The sequence below is a fragment of the Siniperca chuatsi genome, linkage group LG11, assembly GCF_020085105.1.
Source record: "Siniperca chuatsi isolate FFG_IHB_CAS linkage group LG11, ASM2008510v1, whole genome shotgun sequence".
Taxonomy (NCBI): Eukaryota; Metazoa; Chordata; class Actinopteri; order Centrarchiformes; family Sinipercidae; genus Siniperca; species Siniperca chuatsi.
This window is the reverse complement of record NC_058052.1, coordinates 3,803,728-3,826,942: the sequence shown is the minus strand read 5'-3', so window position 1 is coordinate 3,826,942 and position 23,215 is coordinate 3,803,728. Positions and strand designations below refer to the sequence as shown.

Below are 23,215 nucleotides of genomic sequence, written 5' to 3'. Positions count from 1 at the left end.
TGCAAATGCTTGATTGCAGTTGTTGCTGCTAAGGGTGGCCCAACCAGTTATTAGGTTTAGGGGGCAATCACTTTTTCATACAGGGCCATATAGGTTTGGATTTTGTTTTCCCTTAATAACAACCTTCATTTAAACTGCATTTTGTGTTTACTTGTGTTATCTTTGACTAATATTTAAATTTGTTTGATCTGAAACATTTAAGTGTGACAAACATGCAAAAAAAAAATCAGGAAGGGGGCGAACACTTTTTCACACCACTGTATATTCCTCTCTTCATTTTGGCAATGCATGGATGAGCCTTTGCCTGTCCAAACAGTGACATACAGTCTTTTCTGGTGGTCCACAAGAAATGCATAGCAGCAGCAGCAGACACAGAGTTCAAGTGTTTCCAGTGTTTTGCTTCTTTGTCACCTTGTTTCACTCATCTACTCCCTCACCCTCACTGCTTGATTTTGAATTTCATGATCCATTTATCCATCCAGTTATGCATCGATCCACATGTCCTTCATTCATCCATCCATCCATCCTGCTAATAACCTTCTTCTTCTCTCTCGGGTGTGTGTGTTGTCATAGCAGCATCTGATCAAAGGCATGTTATGGTCAGGAGGCATCAAAGCTGAAATACAAGAAGGAAACAGTGCAATTACTGCATGTGAGTACATGTATGTATGTATGTATGTATGTATGTATGTATGTATGTATGTGTGGAGCTTTGCTCAGCAGAATGCATGGATCCGTCCTCTCCAGGTAAAGATGGAGGCAAATTTATTCCCCCATTAAGAACTGCTTAATTATTTAATATTAACCCAGCGCCATCACTCTGTGGCCAATGCATTAAAGCAGGGGTCACACCAGGGTGACCTCTCATACTCACTCGCACAAACACCCATGATTTGCCTTTTTCCTAAAAATACAAGATTTAAAATCAAATTTTCAGGGGCTTTAAGGTTTATTCCGCTATTTCTCAAGATTATTACTCCACCATAGTTATATCGATTTTTAAGGTAAAGTGATACTATGTCAGATGTTGTGTTTAAAGTAGAGGAGTTCCACTGCCCCTAAGTGGCCAAATAAATATATTTTTTTTTTTTAAATCAAATATAGCATTTTGGGCTTTCTTATAGTATGTGTTTGTGTGTGCATGTGACTCACCTGTCCCAAAGCTTTACACTCCTGCAGGAGTTGGTGCAGCAACCAGCAGATATCAGAGCTGCAAAAGAAATCAAAAGACATAATTAATAATCAAATCACTAGCACCACTCACTATCAAATGTGAGTATTTGTGTGTGACTTTCAACCACTGGCTGGTGGCTTCGTCATCTAAGCCAGTTTGCTGCTAGTAATTCCAAACACACACACACACTCACAGTGAAAGGTGTATCTCCTCACTCTGAATTACATCACTGACTGTATGACACAGACTCTTTACTCTGTCAATCCTCCTTGATTCCTGTCAAGGATGGGTGGCCACTGGCAGCACTTACTGTTACCCATCATCCTCTCCTTTCTTTTTGTGACAGTTACCATAGATATGACAGTCTGTCTGAATCTGTTCTGGCTGTAAAATGTGTTTTTAAAATTCGTATCCATTCAGGTAAGAGAGAGGCTTCACAGTCAAGGTCTGTATCTTGATAGGCTACTAATTAGGCTAGTAATTATAATAATGAACTATCAAAGAGAAAACGTACTGTATGTCTAATATGTTGACGTTCTGTATCTCAGCAGCACACTTACAGCTGAATGGTAGGAACAGAGCCAGCCACACCCAATATTGTCACTGTACCACACATAATTACACTAATTAGTGGAAAAAATTTGCTGTAATCTAAATTGCTGGTCAGTTCTGCTGTGTCACTGCCAGCAGCTCTTTTGTAGAAGCAACAGAGAGCAAGTGTTTTAGACAAGGGTGTCAACTCAGTTTGATGAGGTAAGAAGACAATGTATCATTATCTGTAAAACAAACTGGTCAGTGTTTTACACATCACACAAACATTTCTCTCACTGGAGATGAATGTTGATTGGATAAAATTGTGATAATGCTGTTTCTCACCAGTGGTCTTTTTTTCAGTGATATACTCAGGCCTGTCCATATATGGATAAACCTGAATAATTTATTTTTTTTGCAGTATGTCTCATTTACAGATCGGATTGGCTTTAGTTACAGTATCAGTTCACTGGTGGTTACAACTGTCAGAGGATAATGGCAGTTGTCTCTTGTAGACAAACAGAACCAAACTTTTTCAGCACTTCCATGAAAAATAGCACTGATACTGCTGAGAGAAATACTACAGGACTGTGAGAAATGACGAGATTGTCCCAAGTAACTGAGACTTTAGCATTTTCTTTTACATCATAGGAGGAGCAAGCTTGATAACGATTTGGATTTTGGGAGCTAAACGGACGACGTCTTATAACTCAAGCTTTGGTACCACAATTCAAACAAGAAAGGCAGAGGTGTTGAATTTTCCTTCTCTGGCGCTTCAATTTAAATAAATAACCAGATCCCACTATCTCAAGATTCAACTGTCTCTTAAAAATTGTGTTCATATACAATGAATTTGCAACAGCAAATACAGTGGGTACGGAAAGTATTCAGACCCCTTTAAATTTTTCACTCTTTGTTTCATTGCAGCCATTTGCTAAAATCAAAGTTCATTTTATGTATCATTAATGTACACTCAGCACCCCATCTTGACAGAAAAAACAAATGTAGAATTTTTTACCAATTTTTAAAAAAAGAAACTGAAATATCACTAAGTATTCAGACCCTTTGCTGTGACACTCATATTTAACTCACATGCTGTCCATTTCTTCTGATCCTCCTTGAGATGGTTCTACTCCTTCATTGGAGTCCAGCTGTGTTTAATTAAACTGATTGGACTTGATTAGGAAAGGCACACACCTGTCTATATAAGACCTTACAGCTCACAGTGCATGTCAGAACAAATGAGAATCATGAGGTCGAAGGAACTGCCCAAGGAGCTCAGAGACAGAATTGTAGCAAGGCATGGATCTGGCCAAAGTTACAAAAGAATTTCTGCAGCACTCAAGGTTCCTAAGAGCACAGTGGCCTCCATAATCCTTAAATGGAAGAAGTTTGGGACGATCAGAACTCTTCCTAGACCTGGCCTTCCAGCCAAACTGAGCAATCGTGGGAGAAGAGCCTTGATGAAAGAGGTAAAGAAGAACTCAAAGATCACTGTGGCTGAACTCCAGAGATGCAGTAGGGAGATGGGAGAAAGTTCCAGAAAGTCAACTATCACTGCAGCTTTATGGCAGAGTGGCCTGATGGAAGCCTCTCCTCAGTGCAAAACTACGGTGGCCGGGAAGTGCAAAACATTATTACAAAGTGTGAAACACTTTTACAAAGCTCGAGACAAATTTACATTTTGGAAAACATTTTTACCTATCATAAAACACAATTACATGGGAAAAACTTTTACCAGTCCTGAAACAAATTTACAATGACAGATTCTTCACGGAAAGGGAATGTACCATACACCGGAAGTGACACGGTGAAAGGTGGTGTTGTTGGTGAGCACGATAAATTTGTGTTGTGGAGTTAATGGCGTAAATAAAGTTTATAGTGACCGAACATGGACTGCGACCGAGGGATGTTTTGCGGCAAACGCATGAGCAGCTTAACGTGGTTTTCCTTTACAAAAGGACGCGGACCAGACGGAAACACAGGGGATGTCTCGACAGCCGGACAGTGCTAAGCAAAGTAAGTTTGTTTGTGTTTTTTTTGTTTTTTTTTTTTTTTGTTTTTTTTAATGTAGCAAAACGCTAGCCATCTGAGGCCATGTGTGTTTTGAAACCATTTTGAAACGGAACTCTGTCCATTTTAGCAGAACAACCATGCCCATCATACAAACAGTTCATGGAGTACAAAAGCTTGAAGTCAAAAGAATGGCAGTCTTTTAACTATGGGCCAAAAGGAAGATTTAAGCCTAAAGACAGAAAACATGTCCAGGTATGTTGTACTGGCTGTCCTATACAATTTTGCAATGCTTTATTTATTTATATATATATATATATATATATATATATATATATATATATATATATATATATATATATATATATATATATATATATATATATATATATATATATATATATATATATATATATATATATATATATATATATATATATATATATATATATAATTTGTGTGTATTTATTTTACCTATGTATACATTAATTATATATCTTTGTTATTTTACTAGATAAATGTAGGATTGATGGTGCCACATGAAACTGATGGAACCGCTTTTAAAACCTCTAAGAGGGAAAACACTCCTGTTATTTGCAGACCCGGAGGTAGCAGCACCTGATCTACTGAAACAAGCTGTACAGAAAATAAGAACATTTAACAAAGACATGCACGAAGGACCTTATGTCCTTTTGTATCCAGACTGCTCAGTGGTGATCCATGTGCCTGGGTCAGAAAGGCCATTCAAATTGGCAGAATATAAAAAGGAAATAGGAAAGGCATATTACAGGATCACTTTTTTCATTTGCTCTAGAAAAACACTAGAGGTTAGTGGATCTCATGATTCAATATTTTTTACATATTTTGATACTCTGCTGGAGGATAGATAATGTTTGTTTTTGTTTTTTTTTTGTTTTTTTTCAGTGGATGATACCTGCACTACAGCAACACTCTACTTTCTAATCTCCTTGATTGTGAAGGTTTGTTCGTTTTATTTGTTTTTTTATAACTAGTTAAGAAAACATGGAAATTAAAGTTGCAAGCAGCATTTATCGGGGTTCAAGCATTTCCGGCCTTTAAGCACATAACCGTCAAAAGACATTAAGTTTTATTTAGCAGTAATGTAACCACCTAAATCACAGAAAAGACCAGTACACTGAATTCAATCGAGCTGACACTTTGGTACATCACTTATTTCTATTTTTTAAATATTTATGTATGTTTGTATTTATTAGATGTGCACAGCTGCTTGTGTGAGCTTTACTTAAGTCACCTGCAAGAGCTTATTGGCGTGTCCTAAAAACATAACAATAAGCTCTTGCAGGTGAATAAACACAAATGACAAATTTTTAAAAACAAAACCAAAAAAAAACGTGAGAATGAAGTGTGTGTGGGGGGGGGGGGTAATGAAAGACAATGGTTTTGTTTTTTTTCTAGTGGTAATCAACCAATAGGAATCTTGGCTGTGTCTTGATGTATACATAATGTTTACATGATTTGACTGTAGGCCTGAAGGACACCTGCTGGGTTTAAGATGTCTAAAACACCCACTCTAGCCCAGAACACCTTGGCCACAAGAAAAGACCCATTGTCTCTCATTTCATCCGTTTGACTTGCTGACAAAGGCTAGATGCCAAATTGCATGAGAGTACTTTTAAATCTATCTTTAAGTTGTTGATGTGATCAGAGAATTCGCTCTGAACTTGAAACATAAATCACATTACACATATGGTATTTTCTAACAAAATAATCTTTTTTTTTTTTAATCTTTCTGTTCCCTCTACTACTACCTTTTACTCAAAACTACATTATAGCCTTTATCATGGAGCTAATAATTTTTATGTTTTATCATGTTTCAGAGATGCACCAGGACATTTAGCAACAATTCAGCCAGGACAGGTAATAAGGCAGACTGGCACCATGACATTTCTTGCTTTCAGTGTTGTTTCAGACATTTTAATCTTTTTTTCCCCCAGATAGTAATATCTGATGCTGAGGATCTGGATCCACTTGAAAAAAATCAAGAAAAAACTTCTTGCTACAGGTAAATTTAAAAAAATAAAATAAAATAAAAAATAAATAAATAAAATAAATCATAATGACTGACATAATTTAAATTTATTTAACTGATTACATGGGGAGGACATTTTTGTTTTAACATGGAAATAATAATAATAATAATAATAATAATAATAATAATTAATAATAACTTATTATTATTTATTTCCCAACAGTAAATACACAGACCTGTATTCACCAAATGTTGAGCAAGAGGAGGAAGAGCCACACAGCAATGTAATATGACAGCTTTTGACTATAGCACTCCTGTTTTTTCACTGTACAATAGTTGTGGTATATCTGGAATATCCACAAATTAAGTCACTTTTTGTCATTACAGGGAGGAGACGGACATTACATTACCTGACATCATAGCAAACCTGTCACTTCCTATTGATCATAAGAGTCAGCCGGTTCAACATCTCAAGGGCTAATGTTTGGGATGGGGCAGTCAGAGGTTTCAAGCGTACAACATATTCTGAAACCTGTGACATGCTGGTCAGATTTACTGATGATACTGGTGTTCTGGAAGAGGGAATTGACACTGGTGGTCCAAGACGAGAGTTTTTAACTCTGTTAATGAAACACCTAAAAGACCGGCCCATTTTTGATGGACCAGAAGGGCATCGATTCTTGGTCTACAATGCAAATGGTATGCATATGGGTTAGATGTGTACTATAGGCCAACCATTAGTAAATGGTTGGTTAATGATCATTGACCATATATATCACATGACAAATGCTTGTATATTACAGTATATAATGCATTGTTTTAATTTTGCAATATGAATTCATTCACAGCTGTTAAGGAGGATGAATACTACCTGGCAGGAAAGATGATTGCTGTGTCAGTTGTGCATGGAGGTCCAGGACCCCATTTCCTGTCGAAAGATCTTGTACATTATCTTGCAGGCCAGCCTTCATTCAAAGCACCAATTAACTTAATAACTGATGAAGAAATAGGGAAAGCTTCGCAAGAGGTGAGAATAGCATAAGGGTATGGTAGGGCAGGGTTTTACATAGTTCCTGCAGTGTTTTGAGACAGTGTTTACTTCCTATATCCAGTACAGAATTTGTTTTATTAATTTATTATTTTTGATGGTGTAAGATTACACTATGCTGTGTATGTATCATTAAAAAAAAGAGATACAGTGCTTACAGTTATTGACTGGGGTGTTTATGCCCCTTTTCATGTGTTTCAGCTTGAGAATGCTGCTTCATTGGATGCTCTGCACGAATGTATGATGAGACACAGCACAATGTTACAGACAGCAGGTTGTCTGAGACATGTGGCTACTGTGGAAGAAAATAAATTGTTTCAGACTACCTCCAATGGTATGTTATTGACTGCAACTCATCTGTAATTGACAGGTAAGATGATATTTGTAGTGATGAGATTTTCTTTTTTATGTATTTATATAAGAATTTTTTTTTATTTGAAATACCTCAGGGTCCCCATCTTTGGTTTATGCAAGCATGTATATCCGTTACCATTTTGTCACTGTGGCAGAATTTGTAACTTAGTGTATTTCAACTGATATGTGATGTCTCTTCATTCTGTGCCTTGTCAAACTACAGTGCCTTCATTAAGTCTACACTTTTTTTTTTTTTTATAGATTCAATTTAAAATAGATATTAATCTTTTTCCTCAACAATCTACACAGAATACATCATAATGACAAAGCAAAAACAGAAATTAGATCTCAGGTTTTTCCTCCTGACTAACTCCTCCAGTCTGAGTTCAAGAGGAAAATCACTCCAGTTACCCCTTAAAGTGATCCATCCACCTCTACTGCACATCTGGCAGCAGAGTGATGGTTTGAGGCTCACTTGATCCATCAAACCCTTGATGACTTGCTGCTGTTTATCCAACCACCTGCTCCATACTGTGCCAGTGTCATTTACATCTGAATCTATTCCTGCCCTGATTGGTGTGGTGGGAATTACTAGAATTGTTGGGTCTTTGTATACTAGAGTAGGTCTAGACCACACTCTATCTGTAAAGTGTCTTGAGATGACTCTTATGATTTGATACTATAAATAAAATTGAATTAAAGGGTTATATAGGTTATTATATAATGTAAAAGCAGATATAATATAAAATCAGATATAAGTGTGTGCTGATGTTGATGGGTGTGTAAAGCCTGAAGCTTCATACACAAGGAATCCAGGCTGGAATTATTCCAAAGGTGGTTCAACAGCATACTGAGAAAAGGGTTCATTAACTTATGTGAATGTGATATTTCTTTTTTTTATTATTAAATTGGCTACAATTTCTAAAAAACAGTTTGAATTGAATCTATAACACAAAGTTTTGAAAAAGTGCGTGGGGCATGTAGACTGTAAGTGGTCAAGCCACCCAGCCATCTGTGTCATTCCAGTCTTCTGTTTCTGTGTGTAATACTTAGTTTGTAACAATTAACTTTTAATGTGCAATGTGAAAACAGGGTTCTTTAAATCAATTTTCAACACAACCATTTTTTTCCCCCCAAATGTATGTTTGTTAAGGTGGATAGTAATTGTAGAGAAAAGAATATTTAATGGTCTTTAATTTAAATTCAGTTGCCACTACACAGCAGTGAAACAATGTTTTTGTTCACTCTGTAGATTCAGGGAGGGTCTTTCAACCCTGGAGGTTTTTGACTGCACTACAGCAACACTCTACTTTCTAATCTCCTTGATTGTGAAGGTTTGTTCGTTTTATTTGTTTTTTTATAACTAGTTAAGAAAACATGGAAATTAAAGTTGCAAGCAGCATTTATCGGGGTTCAAGCATTTCCGGCCTTTAAGCACATAACCGTCAAAAGACATTAAGTTTTATTTAGCAGTAACGTAACCACCTAAATCACAGAAAAGACCAGTACACTGAATTCAATCGAGCTGACACTTTGGTACATCACTTATTTCTATTTTTTAAATATTTATGTATGTTTGTATTTATTAGATGTGCACAGCTGCTTGTGTGAGCTTTACTTAAGTCACCTGCAAGAGCTTATTGGCGTGTCCTAAAAACATAACAATAAGCTCTTGCAGGTGAATAAACACAAATTACAATTTTTTTTTTCCTATGGCAATTTACCATAGGAATTATATATTTTTCAAAACTTTTTGAAAGTTATAGTGCCACCTATGGTCCGATCTCCATGAAATTTTGCATGCTTCTTTAGAACAGTGGTTCTCAACTCCAGTCCTCGGGACCCACTGCTATGCACATTTTGTAAGTCTCCCTTATTTAATGCACCTGATTCAGATCATCAGCTCTCAAGGAGAGAGCTCCATGAACTGAGTGTGTCAGATAAGAGAGACATACAAAATGTGCAGAGCAGTGGGTTCTGAGGACTGGAGTTGAGAACCACTGCTTTAGAATGTTATGTCTCATGCTCACCAATTTTTGTGAAGTTCTGAGTTTTCGTTTAGGATTTATAGGCTTTTGAGTGTTTTGCCACGCCCATTTTCTAAATGACCCTGTTATGGCTACCCAAATGGTAAAATTCAACTTTTTTTTTTTTTTAGATAATTATTGATCTAGAGAGTCCAGAGAATTGTACTGCACTGGTTTGGTTGCGATAATATCTAGGACTAGTTCGCGCAAGTAGGTTTTTAAGATGATAGTGAATTTCTGATGAACAATTTGACTGACAGCAGTAGTACTTCAGGCAAAGTTGTTCAGTATGAGGATATCTATCAACTGATATGCATCACGTGATTACAGGCTGGAAAACTTATAATAAAAAACCCTAATAATAAAAATCGGTACAATTACAATAGGGTTTCAGCTCTTTGAGCTTGAACCCCTAATTATGTATCTGAATTGTTTTTCTTTGCAGAAGGCCAAGCTGCTGTGTCTGTGGAAGATGTTTTGATGTTTGCTACTGGGCTGTCTTCACTTCCCCCATCTGGCTTGGAACCACTGCCACAAATAGAGTTCCTGGATGACTCTGCGAATACAGGTACAAACCCCTTGAAATTACCACTCCTAGACTCATACACTTTAAGTCATAAATGAACTTTGGAATTCAAAATAGTCCAGGATTTGGCTGTTTTTTAAGCTAAATGATGGATAAACCCTAGAGTTAAGACTCTGAAAATGTTGTTGTTGTTGTAGGTTCACTTTAAGTGTAGTTGCCCAAATTGTTTTTATAATGTAACAGTATGTGAGCATGGTTTTTCTCACTGTTAACATTTTGAAAATGTTTTAGATTCGTGACTCTCAAACTGGGATCCCTCTGTGAATCACTTTTAGATAAAGAAACAAGTAGTTCAAGAAAAATTTAATAAATACTTATTACTATTTTTGATTAATTTACTTCAGACTTAACAATTAAGCTGTGGGTGACAGATTCATAAACATTGTGTTCAGACAGACAATAGTATTCCACCACTATAGAAAACCCTCCCTTTTTGATCATTTCATAGCTGAGCCATTTCTTAGTTTCATGTACAGTTCTGATGCAGACTTCCAGTTCTCTGGCTTCTGTAACTGATTGTGTTCCATGGCAAAGTCCAAGTACTCCTGCATGTTTGGGTCCCCACAAGGAGTCATTGACGAGCTAGCCTCAGGAAGGGCATCCAGTTCAGCCTGTTCAATTTGAAATCCACAGTCTCTGGAGCCAAACCTAAGTATTTCTTTTCATTTAAGCCAAAACGTCAGAATAATACTTTTATCTGTTTATTACCAATGTATCACCTGTGTGGTAAGTAATAGTTCATTGGGCACTCCTCCTGGACATGCTGCTGTTCTAGAAGGGCGAATCCTGTGACTGTTCCACAGTCTCACACACTCATCCAAGTCCTTCTGAATAACATCACCAAAGCAATATCTCAATAGGCACTGGTGCTCATGACTCCCGTTGAAGTATCCGGCTTCTCTAAGGTCTGCAAACTCCATCCAGAACAGAGACCTATAGAAATTGATACAAATTGTAGTTATACTTTTAAGCATATAAACATAAGTTTGAATAATAAAATCAAAGGTTAGTCGTAATGAAACAGTCCTCAGTCTCATGGGGATGACACCGAGGTTTCGTACACATGACATGAAATAGTGAGCAATCACTGTTGGGTTATTTGTTGGTCCACATTCAAGCCACAGTACTTTACGTGAAAATCCATCTATGCATCCCGATATGGCCAAACCGAATGGCTTAAGTTTATCATAGCCATCTGCGTGCCACACATAGTTAGGTTCCATTGAGTGGTAGGTTCTTCTTGTAAACCTTCTGCGTGTTCTGCTCTCACACCATCGAGGATTAAGCTCCCAGGGCAAATTCATCACATCATCTCTCTTCACTCGAAAATTGTACTTTAAGTACCTGCCACATTGTGCGGTAGCCAAATAGTTGTCCAGGTCCATGAAGTTCCAATCTTATGGCGTTACTCACGGAGTTTGGAGAGGAATAATCCTTTCTGCAGTACAACCCGGCTTTGTTCAGTTTACTTTTAAGAGTCCTCAAGCTGATATTTACACCGTGTAGACTTGACATGTCCACGATTACAGCGTACGAGTGGCCCTCGTTAAAATATTGAACACATTGAAGTATGTCTGGTCCGCGTCCTTTCAAAGCTCCAAACGACCACACAAAGCAAAACAACGTTAAGCTGCTCACGTGTTTGCCACAAAACATCCCTCGGCCGCAGTCCATGTTCGGTCACCATAAACTGTATTTACGCCATTAACTCCACAACACAAATTTACCGCACTCACCAACACCACCTTTCACTGTGTCACTTCCGGTGTATGGTACATTCCGTTTCCGTGAAGAATTGTCATTGTAAATTTGTTTCGAGACTGGTAAGTGTTTTTCCCATGTAATTGTGTTTTATGATAGGTAAAAATGTTTTCCAAAATGTAAATTTGTCTTGAGCTTCGTAAAAGTGTTTCACACTTAATGTTTTGCACTTCCCGGCCACCATACAAAACATGAAAGCCTGCATAGAGTTTGCCAAAAAACAAAAACAAAAAAAACACATGGACTCCCAGACTGAGAAATAAGATCCTCTGAACCTTTGAACTTTTTGGCGTTAATTCTAAGCGGTATGTGTGGAGAAAACTAGGCACTGCTCATCACCTGCCCAATACAATCCCAACAGTGAAACATGGTCGTATGGGGGTATTTTTCCAGCTGCAGGGACAGGACGATTGGTTGCAATTGAATGAAAGATTAATGCAGCCAAGTACAGAGAGATCCTGGAAGAAAACCTCTTCCAGAGTGCTCAGGACCTCCGATTGGGCCGAAGGTTCACCTTCCAACAAGACAATGACCCTAAGCACACAGCTAAAATAACAAAGGAGTGGCTTCGGAACAACTCTGACCATTCTTGACTGGCCCAGCCAGAGCCTTGACCTAAACCCAATTGAGCATCTCTGGAGACCTGAAAATGGCTGTCCACCATCAACCTGACGGAACTGGAAAGGATCTGCAAGGACGAATGGCAGAGGATCCCCAAATCCAGGTGTGAAAAACTTGTATCATTCCCAAGAAGACTCATGGCTGTACTAGCTCAAAAGGGTGCTTCTACTCAATACTGAGCAAAGGGTCTGAACACTTATGACCATGTGATATTTCAGTTTAGTAAATGGCATAAATTTCTACATTTCAGTTTGTCAAGATGGGGTGCTGAGTGTACATTAATGAGAAAATGAATTTGATTTTAGCAAATGGCTGCAATGAAACAGTGAAAAATTAAAAAAAAGGGGGGTCTGAATACTTTCCGTACTCACTGCATTTTTTGAAAGAAACAATGCTGCTTAAGTGTTTACCAACACAATGAGGAAACATTTAACGTACCTGCAAAAGTCTCATGTTTCCTTGAAGGTCGGGTATGCGATTCTGGAGCAATCGCATACCATGACAAATACCATGTTAAAGAGCGAATAATACAGCAAGTAATATAACTAACGTTAGCTAGGTTGTGGTTTAGCAAACTGTCCCTACAGTTGCTGCTGCAAAGTCAAAGCTAGACAGTGATACTCACATCTCTCCTGCTACTATAGCAAACATCACAACAACAGCAAACTAGAAAGTAAGTTTAATGTCCATGGGCAAGTCATAACTGTCGTATGTTGTGCTGTGTACTGGCATGTGGACCCAAAAGCAGATGACCAGGAAGCAGTATCAGGGTGAAGTAGCCGGATGGCTACAGTGTTTATTAAGGGTGATGCGGTTTACAGGCAGGTACAGGCAGACTGGTAGGCAGACAGGTAAACAAACAGGCAAAAGGCAGATAGGTTACCGGCTGGCAGTGGTGGAAGCAAGGAAGTGAGTCCAAGGTGGCAAACAGATCACTAGGGAGCAGGCAAATTACAAAAATCCAGAATTCAACCAAGGTCCACGGGAGACAAAGAATCCAAAACAGAATTCACTGAAAAAATACCAGGGCACTGGAACCAGGTACAACAAAAGGTGCCCCAAACAGCAACACTCCAGGCAGGACCAGCACTGAACAAAGACAGAGACATGGACTAAATACCCTAGGGGAAGTGAGACAACAACACACAGGTGCAAACAATTAAGGAAGGGCCAACAATCAAAACTGGAGGGAAAACAAAGCCAGGAAGTAAAACCACAAGACAACACAAGGGAAGGAGAATACTACAAAATAAAACAGAAAATGAAAAACCTTAAACTACCACAATAACATTACCTGACACAAATCATGGCTGGAATAGTGTTGTGTGGCTTGGTCTGAGCCACTTTGTTTCCCATTTAGCCAGGGTTATATACAAACACCAGATTTTTTTTCAGCACACACACACAAAATAGACAGAAAATATTCGCTGAATTTGACATTGGATTGTATTGGATTAGAGTTGCCATGTGCTACATGTCTTGTTCTCTAACCTGTTTTCTGTTCATCCATTGTTACCTGCCTGTTTTGGACTATTGCCTGTTTTGTTTTACTTTTCTCTGCTCCTTTTTGGATCTGTTTGCCTGTATGGACTGCCTTTTCTGTTTCTGTATTTTGGTGCATAACAGTCACAATAAACATAGGCGAAAAGGAAAAAGAAACAAGTGCAAGTCAAGAATCTTAATTATAAAATAGAAATTTACAGTAAAAAACATATGTTTTAAATTGAAAAGAGCTGTACAGTGTTTAAAACGAAAATGGAATGTGCAAAATATTGACAAATAAGGACAAATGTTAACAGTATTAAGAATATGTGCAATAAAGATTTGTGTTAATGTATCGAATCTCTTATAGAAATTCTGTACATCCTGGTCAGAGGTTCTCCAGATAACAAGGAAGATTTGTCTGCCATTCGTTTGTCACAGGTGCTGCTGCACTAGTCAAAGCTGAACAGTGTAGGCAGAATATTCATATTCAACACATCCACATCAAGTTGACCAAACCCAGCGTGGCAGTGTGTACCAGTGTGCAAAAGGGAGATTCTGTTAGGACTGCAGTGAGCACACACTGCTGCGGCATAATGAGCTGTTTCTGCCAGTTTACCACAGTGAAACTAGAGGCCTGCTGTACGTGTACAACTCGAAGTGACCATGTGGTAGAGGAGCTGTGGAGAGTAAGAGAAGCTGAACACTGACTATGGTCATTTATCAACCCTCAAACACAGTCTGTCTGTGTGTGTGTGTGTGTGTGTGTGTGTGTGTTCTTTCAATAAACCTGTGTTAGACCTCTCTTCTCTCTTTCTCATACATTCATACTGCCTTTGTTCTGATGTTGACCTGTTTATGCCTCTGGTTGTGTCTCCAGGCTGTTAGACAGAGAGAGAGAGAGAGAGAGAGAGAGAAGGACAAGCCTCTGGGCTGGTTCACACAGCTGTGAGCTCTGCTTCTCTTCAGTGCACCTCACTGTGTGTGTCAGAGAGAGTGATGGATGGAGGAAGAGAAGAGTGTATCGGGCGAAAGAAAGAGAAGGATAATGTGTGAGTGAGAGTTTTCCAGCATTTTGTTCTGCAATGTCATTTTTTTTCTTTTTTTGCTGAGGAAAGATGGAATAGAGATAACAGAAACTGAGGATCTCTTTGAACGAGAGAACTGGCCTTCTGTCAACCATTAAAGGGCAGACACACATGCACATACACACACACACAATAGGTGGTCGAGGGCCAGAGCACCAGCTTTTCTGAATTTAAACAAAGTCTAATTTCTGTGGTGCACAATCATAACCACCCACGCTGCCACAGACACACACAGAAGGTGAATATGCTGCATCTATTTGAATACAAAACACCTTGTAGCCTACACCTGTGTTGGGACTCCACAGATGAATTCATTCATTTGGGTGACTGTTAGCTGAACTTTTGTTAGGAAACTGCATTCTCTTTTGTCCCACAATCCTGAGAGCCATTGAACGCAGCATTGTCCACTGTGACCTGTGACCCGGAAGTCACCAGGTCAATTTGTGATCATTTGTTTTTCTTTTTTCCTGGCTTCGTCTCTCGCATGCAGCAGACGGTTGTCTGCTAGCACCGCCATGTAATATGCTGAGAGCAGAAACACGCAGCAGAACCAAACTCTTTGATGTTACTGCAGTGACGCAAGAGCCTGCGTAAGATCCCTGCAACCAAGTTTAGTTTGAGCAAGCAGCTACCACACAAAGCCTAACGTCACATGCTAACAGGAGCACGAAGCAAGTTAACGCCAAGCTGTTAACTCTGTAAGGACAACCACAGGCGGAGTGGACAGCTTCCTCCAATCTTTACAAGCACACACTGCACAGCAAAAGACGCTTCCACAACGGAAATACAATTTTTCCCAACTTGGCTTGTCTACAACAGACTGACTGCCAACTAACAGCAGCACCAAAGCCACCTTTCTTTCCCTCCCACAGACAGGTAACGTAACAGCTGGGCATAGGGTAGAGTAACAGTGTATATCGCTAAGCAAAGGACTGTTTGTTTGTTTTTTTTGCTTTGTTTATCTTTTAAATAAATGCTTGTGTATAATTATGCTGGTTTCTTTAATGTTTCACAAGAGTGAATAATTTGCCAACATCTTCTATGTTTAACTCCAAATCCTTCAACCTACTAACTATTGACTAATTTTGGTTATAGTTATTAATTTAATTAATAATCAGAATTCCAAATTGAAAATACAAGTGTATTTTATGAGATTCAATTAATTGGCTATCATTTCTCTTTTTTAAGAAGAGTGGTGCCCCCGAGGACTTTATTCATTAAAGTTATTTATTTTGATAATTCTGATAGCCATAATTAATTGATTGCACCTACACAAGTGGGTAGGTGCAATCCCCTTAACCATTATGAATCCCAACACCTGGACACTTGTATTTTTATGTATAAGCTTTTACAAAGGATTTTTAAGTAAGTGTGTGGCGTCTGTGATGATCGGTGCACTAGAATATAAGCTCCATTAAAATGCAAAATGTTCCTGTGATGAAATAATAGGAAAAAAGGGCTTCAAAGCTGACTGGAGATGAATTGCCAGGGAGGCAGCTGTTGGCCTAGTTACCAGGCCTGTCCTTAACACAGGACCTATGATCACACACACACACACAGCCTCACATTACACAAGTTCATGCACACTCACACACATTCACACACACACACACACACACACACACACACACCCTGTACTTGAACACTCCCACACAAGCTGCCAGCTTCAGCTGAACTTTTCCAGAGACCTTTGCTTACCTCCCCGACCATCTCGCTGTGTGTGTTGGAATGCTACTACTCCAGTAACCCTAGTCAGAGGGGTTACATGCATAGGATGTGGGATGAATGGTTACTTCGAAACCCGCAATCAAGGCTTACGGTGAAGCAACTAGTAGCTCAGTGTTCCAACATCCACAAGCGGCAACTGCTATCACAACTTGAGATTGACGAGGTACAACACAAATGCTACGGCAAGGGGGAGCCAGGACTACAGGTCAGAGGGGAGCAACCAGCAGCTCCCCAACCAGAGATTGGGTACGAAGCCCCAAGAGAAATCACGCTGAACGAGGCAGCGACTGACCTGAAAGATAAGATCATGGCGAGGATGAATACAAGGCAACCCCGACGCCAACTACAACGGCTAAGTGAAGTACCATCAGAAAGTCTCCTAGAAGATGTGAATGCAGCATTGAGAGCGATCCCTACCCTACCACAACCATCACTGAAACCAATGAGCTGATATACGCCTCAGCAGCAGTGATCCTAGAGATACTTGGCTACAAGAGCCATGGGAGCCATGAGAGACAATACCCACCATGGAAACGAAGGTTGGAGGCAAAAATCAAGGAGGCCCGGAGAGAAGTGAGCCAGCTGACAGAGGCTGAGAGAGGTGCAATGAGAAAGCAAGTACCCAAGAAGTACAACCAGATGCCCATACCTGAAGCACTCGAAACTGCCAAACAAAGGCTCCAAGCCTTGGCCAGCCGCCTAAAGAGATACACGAGAGATAATGAAGCCAGAAGAATAAACCGGCTGTTCGCAAGCCGGCAAGAGAGTGGGTCCACTTGATTACTATCCTGGCGTACGCTGGTGTCGCATCAGCTGGGTGGAGTTGATTTGCCCTGCGACGTTATCCTCAAAAATATCCTAACGCTATGCAGTGTCTGAAACCCTGGAGAATAAACTATTCACACATGCATCAAACATCAAACACAGGTGCATTTGCTCAATCTCTGCCTGTCACTCACACACTCAGACACATACACTGTTTGTGCCTACATCTCTGAGGGTGCTGCAGGTGGCACAACGAGCAGGAGCAGGTGTGTTTAACCATTTTTTTTGGCTTTTCCACTTTATTTGATACTGACAGTAGAAAGAGACAGGAAAGGCAGGGAAAGACATGCAGCAAAGGGTCTGGGACGGACTCCAACCCAGGCCGCTGCTGTAAGGACTCAGCCTTGATACGTGGTGGGTGTGTTTAACCCTTTAATGCCGAGGGAAAGACAGTTATATCATGTTCCCGTACATTTATATCCAAAGGAGGACTCCTGATCACACCACAGGCCATGTCATCTAAACAACATAATCCACTACATAATATCCCACTTTCTAAATACACTCTCTTAAATACACTGTGTCTGTGTCCTCAATATGTGCCATGGTTGATAATTGGGTAGGGAAGACGAAGTGAGAGCATGTCTGAGTTTATAGTTTAGTTTCATTATGAGAGAACAAAGACAAAGCATTAACAGAAATTGATTTGGAAGCCATGAAGATTTTTTCAAACATGGAATATGCAACATCGCTGGCTTCATCTATCTTAACTGAAGGTCCACTTGCTAGCTTGTTCCAGAGCTTTCAACTGCATCTCAAAGTATTTATCAGCAGATGGAGAATGCTCAGTTGTCAACTGAGTAAGCAGGTGGACCTAGTAACTGGACTGAGTAAAGCTATTAAAGTGAGACTATGTAACTTTTGAAAAAAGAAACAACAGAATCTTCCTCCAACATAGGAAAAGTTGAATTTATAGGAAATAAAATGCACTCTTGCTCTATTCAGCACACTCAGTTTTGCAGCTACAGCTTTATTTGGTCTGGTATGACCAGTAGCTTATGGGGGCTAATGTCAGTTAATGTTAGATATTGCTATGTTTAGATATTGTTGTATGACAGAAAGACATATCGATCGATATATCTTCTCTTCTTGTGTCATTGTGTAAGAAGGTGCATGTCTGCAAGGATTTTAATAATGTGCAGAGCTTCAGACATCCCAGGAGGTCCATTACATCATGCAAAACAAAAGTATTGGATGGAATGAACAACATAGTGATGATTTTGCTATTCTTAGATCCTTATGTTATTGTCGCCCACCCTATCCTCCCCATCCATGTCTGTCTTCTTGTGCTCTCCTCTCCTTGTGTTTCTTGTTATCCTCAGCTCATCTTTAGATGTGTGTGTATGTACAGTCACCAGACATACAATACCATTTGTCTCTAGCTGGGGGAACAGATTGTGGGGACTGTTCCAACTCTCCCTTCGTACTGCTCTGCTGGACCTTCATCCTAATAGACCACTGCTGGATGACAGAACACACACCCACATGGTTGAAATGAGATGAGATGAGATGTAAGTTTAATGATGCCTGTGGGGAAATTTCATCATTGCAGTAGAAGTCAAATTCTAAAATTAATAAAATGAGACTAGATCTAAGGAATGAAAAAACAAAGGTAGAGAGATTGGATATGGTCAGTAAATTCAATCAGCATCAACCCTTTTTTCCTGGTTATTGGTACATAATTCACACAACTCATTTTCCATGCTAGTGTGTCCAATTATCACAGTTCAAGCACTGCTTTCCCATCACTGAAATTTAATTGGTATTCAAATACTTATTCACACACTTTAACAATACAACTAAAGCTCCTGAAGCTAAGTAAGCCTCATTGCTTCATTCATTTTGCAAAGTAATTTTGGAGGATGGATGTCTTGGAACATCAAACCATCCCCTGTTTAGTTACAGTTCAGGGTGCTGCTATAAATACTTATAAGAAACATAATGTAAATGATCAAATATTGGCCAGGGCCTATATTTACATCAACTGTAGAGAGAAGCAAGTCTTTATTTGTATAACAGACAGGACTTATTTCTAATTTCCCCTGCTTTATAAGTATATTTCATCATACTTTTTTAAGAAGCCTCCTCCAGTTTTCTAATCTGCCTGTATTTTCATTAGGTGTAGATGCAGACTCAACACTTCATTTTTTCCTATTGTCTTCTAAATTCAGTGTAATGTACATTTCCACAGCACAACTTGTACCAGTACAGTACAGAGTCATGTAATATTCACCACTATGTTGCTCTGAGTTTCTCTTAACAAAGAGAAATACTGTTTTCATGCACCAATTGGAAATTATTTCAAGTCACTTTAATTTTTCAGTTTTTCATTCAATGTTAAGTTCCAGTCAGTTACACTCAACACTTCCTGCACATATGTTTCACATTAAAAGCCATCCCCTGGTTTAAAAAGGCATAATCCCTCCCATTTCTAGTAGGCTTTTAATTTAACCGTGCAAGTCACTGAATTCTTCACAACACAGTCCTGCAAATGTTTTACAATAAAAGCCTTGTTAGGAAATAAAGGGATTCTGTCCACTTGAATGCTAGATGGCTTTTAATTTGAAATGGATACAGGAAGTGTTGAGTTTGTATTAACAGCATAATGTAGTAACAAAAATATAACAGGAGCAGAGCAGACATATTAAAATATGACCAAATATAATTATCAAACAGAGGGAATTAGAAATAAAGGCCTCTCTCTAAAATAAGCCTGCTTCAAATAAAGGCCTGGTACCATCTGACAAGTCATTTGTTTTGGCATCTCCCAGCATGCCCAGTAGGGGTTCTCAAATCTATACACCATCTATTATCTATACCCTCTTATCCTTTAGGGTCATGGGGGACTGGATGAGAGGCGGTTTACACTGGTCGCCAGTCTATAACAAAGCTGTTGCTGGATTCTCCAAAGGACGGCAATCGCAAATGTGGGTACTTCAGAGGACCTAAGGATCAGGTTGAGCCAAAGGAAGCTGTTGAGCTTCACAAAGACCAAAACTAACAGCCTCAACAACTCTAAAGTCAAACATTTCAACTTTTATAAGTTGATTTCAAAGGGTGAACTAAGTGTAAACACCACTGGGAAACATGGGCACGTTCCACAATGTGCGAGTTCTGACATTTAACCTCAACACACAATGGTCTGGTAAACAGTGTATTGGGGAAATGATAAATATATCCATATAACTTCCCAGTAACACTGTGTGATTAACAACATCATGTGATTAACCAGACTGCTAACGAGAACAAAGAAGTTTAAGCCTGGCTTCCATCATTTACGTCGTACCATATGGTCACATTATATTAAAGAAATCTAAAGACATTGCTGGTGAATTAGGATAATTTGATTATTGAGGGATTAAGCTTGTGACTCATTGTGACCATCCTCTTCAACCTTATTGATGGGGGCTCATCATCTAGAGAAAACTCAACCTCATCAAGCTAGGAATGCATTATGGGAAGAAGGTCAGCACCAGAATCATTATAGGCTATTGGCAATTATTTTTATCCATTTTAAGGATTCTTCCCCTGAACCAAGAAAAATTATACTAGGTAGCTGTTTTTCTAATATTTTGAGATCATGTACTTCTAAATTGTATGTACACTACACAGCTACATGTAGTTAACCAATGAAGTAAAACTTAAGCATAAAAACAGAAACTGCTTGTTTGAAAGACAAAGGCTGCTGTGCAATGTGTGTGAATCTGTGTTCTCAGATTCATTGAAACGGTAACATCTAGACAGAACAGAATGGAAACAGCACACTGAATATGTTCATGAACTGTTTTAGCATATATATGATAAAAAGCAGAAGTACTACTTATACTGTATACTAGTATTGTTATATTCAGTCCACTCTTGACAACACAACTTTTACGTATATCAAAGAATAGTTATTATGCTTGTGCCACTGCAGAACAGGTATTTGCTTTTTTTTAATTTACTTTTTCACTTCTTGCATGTATTGCTGTTTGTCTATAAATCTCTTAATGGCTTAGGACCAAAATACATATCTGACTGTCTTCTTTTATGTTCTGCACTGGGCCCAGTGCATTCTGGTTGTTTGTAGGTGTTCTACCTTTGAGCAAAAGGGAATACCACAGCCCTTTTTCTCTGCTTTCTCTGGTCATGTAGCACCAATTTCAAAAATATTTGCATGTAACTACTGCATAGACAGCCCAGTTTTATGAAGATACCGTCTTTCCAGCGGTGAAATATCCCTTTACGAGCTTTTCACAAAGTTGCTGAGAGACACTTTTAATAAGGAACAAAGAGAACTCCTATGCTAAGCGAAGTGGAGCGGTTGACCATAGCTACTTATCGACCGCAGGAACTTTCCCCAAGGACTAGGAACCTTTGGAGGAACTCAGTGTGTTTCCTCCGCAGGGACCAGGATCTAAATTAAGTACCGGGGTAATATTTTACCCCACAAAAGGGTGGTGCTTGCTGCGCTGAACATTTCTGATTGGTCGAGCTCCGACCAGCGGAGCAGCAGTGGTTTGACCATCTGGATCTATGGGTTACTGGATCACAAGCCAGACTTCTCTGGCTCAGCGGCTCAACTGCTGTGCTGTTGGAAGTCGTGGTGGAAGACAAGGAAACGGATGACCAGTTGGTTGGTTGAAGGTAAATCACATACAGCCCACATGCTGTTTGTTAAATGCTATAACAGCTAACTGTTGTCATGCTATTGCTACCCTAACCAAAAGCTAACATTAGCTACATGCTAACGCCAATCGCTAACATTAATGGTGTAGAATTGTGGTGTTCCTTAAAACAAGGGTTGGCTAAATCGATCGTACAGAATGATATCTTGTTAATGTTGTCGCAGTTCGACACAACGTTTATTTTTTTTCAACGTGTTTTTCAGGTGAAGTGGGTGGGTACACTGAACTGCAGGCTACAGAGACTAGTGTGTTTACTTCTGCAACCAACAGCAGCCCTTGTCCCATGCCTCCTGCTAAAGCACACAAACGCTGTATTTTGCAAATTTTTTTCTGCAGATAAATAAAAAGTTGTGGAACCAAATGTGTGTATAGTGGCTGTTCTTGTATCTTAAAACAAGTATATACACTACTATATATGTAAAAAGATACATAACACTTGCTTGTATTACCATATTCTAATATTTACAACACACCCATTATTATACACCGGTAAGCTCAGTATTTAAAACAGGTGAGAGTGCATAGGTTAAAATAAGCAAAAGGTCCTTATGCTGAATTGCAGGTAAGGTGTAGTAAGTTAAAACAATAGAGTTAGATTGTGTGATACGTGTAACCTAATGGGTATAATTTGCCTAATCTTCCTGGGTCTTTAGACTGCGGTGCAAACACACACAACAATGGGCTGAAGGAACTTTTTAGTTCCTTGAAAAGTAGTTCCTGGGATAAAATGTCCTGGTACTTTGGTGGAAAAGCATCTCATGTTGCTATGGATGACATCATGTTTCATGAGTGAACTTCCCCACTATGGGGATTGACCAGTGATTGACAGGTGACCGGTCTGTGTCAGTGAATGACAAATAAAATATTCATCAATACACAGGAATGTGAGAAACAAATTGAATAAAATTTAGATAGATACTGTAGATACTTTCAGGCTTGGAATCTTTTGTGAATAGGGCCCCAGATCTATAATATTGCATGATTGTTGCCCCATAAGTTACCAAACTAGACAATTACTGGAAATTAGCGAGCCATGTAGTGCAGATAATCATGACATTTAACCTTTTAGGAAATAATGTGAGGACGTATTTTGGATTTGACACCATAGAAATCACAGATAAAATGTAAAGCTGGTTGCTGATTTTTAAAAATGCAACTGCATTAAAGTCAATTCTGCCAATTAGTTTAGGATTAGGCTACATAGGTTATGTTAGAATTCATAGTAATGATATATGTATTCTCATTCATGCAAACTTTTTTTAAGTGACAACCCTAATGTAATGAAGTTGTCTCTTTAAT

General features: G+C 39.0%; 1 protein-coding gene and 1 long non-coding RNA gene across 8 annotated transcripts in view; one reads left to right on the top strand and one right to left on the bottom strand.

Moving 5' to 3' along the window:
- Positions 1 to 205: 205 nt before the first annotated feature.
- LOC122884730 (coiled-coil domain-containing protein 85A-like) overlaps positions 206 to 23,215 on the bottom strand; it is a 42,022-nt gene continuing 19,012 nt past the window's right edge. For 2 of the 6 annotated variants that reach the window (XR_006379949.1, XM_044215029.1), the window contains exons 3-4: positions 1,153 to 1,210; positions 206 to 616 (exon numbers count right to left, since the gene is read on the bottom strand). Coding sequence is in view for 3 of the 6 variants with exons in the window: in XM_044215029.1 (XP_044070964.1) it covers positions 601 to 616; positions 1,153 to 1,210 (74 nt within the window). In the remaining 3 variants the exon portion in view is untranslated. Of the gene's footprint in view, positions 617 to 1,152; positions 1,211 to 10,385; positions 10,678 to 18,618; positions 18,711 to 23,215 lie in introns of those variants that run through there. The other 4 variants (XM_044215032.1, XM_044215027.1, XR_006379950.1 and 1 more) reach the window with 3 other exon arrangements.
- LOC122884731 lies at positions 3,288 to 9,834 on the top strand. Of its 2 annotated transcripts, XR_006379953.1 has the most exons (9): positions 3,297 to 3,973; positions 5,578 to 5,617; positions 5,695 to 5,762; positions 5,953 to 6,013; positions 6,117 to 6,428; positions 6,578 to 6,756; positions 6,979 to 7,147; positions 8,384 to 8,465; positions 9,604 to 9,773. It is a non-coding gene; the product is annotated as an uncharacterized LOC122884731 (long non-coding RNA). The 2 variants fall into 2 exon arrangements; XR_006379952.1 differs by having other exon boundaries at positions 3,288 to 3,973; positions 6,578 to 7,147; positions 9,604 to 9,834.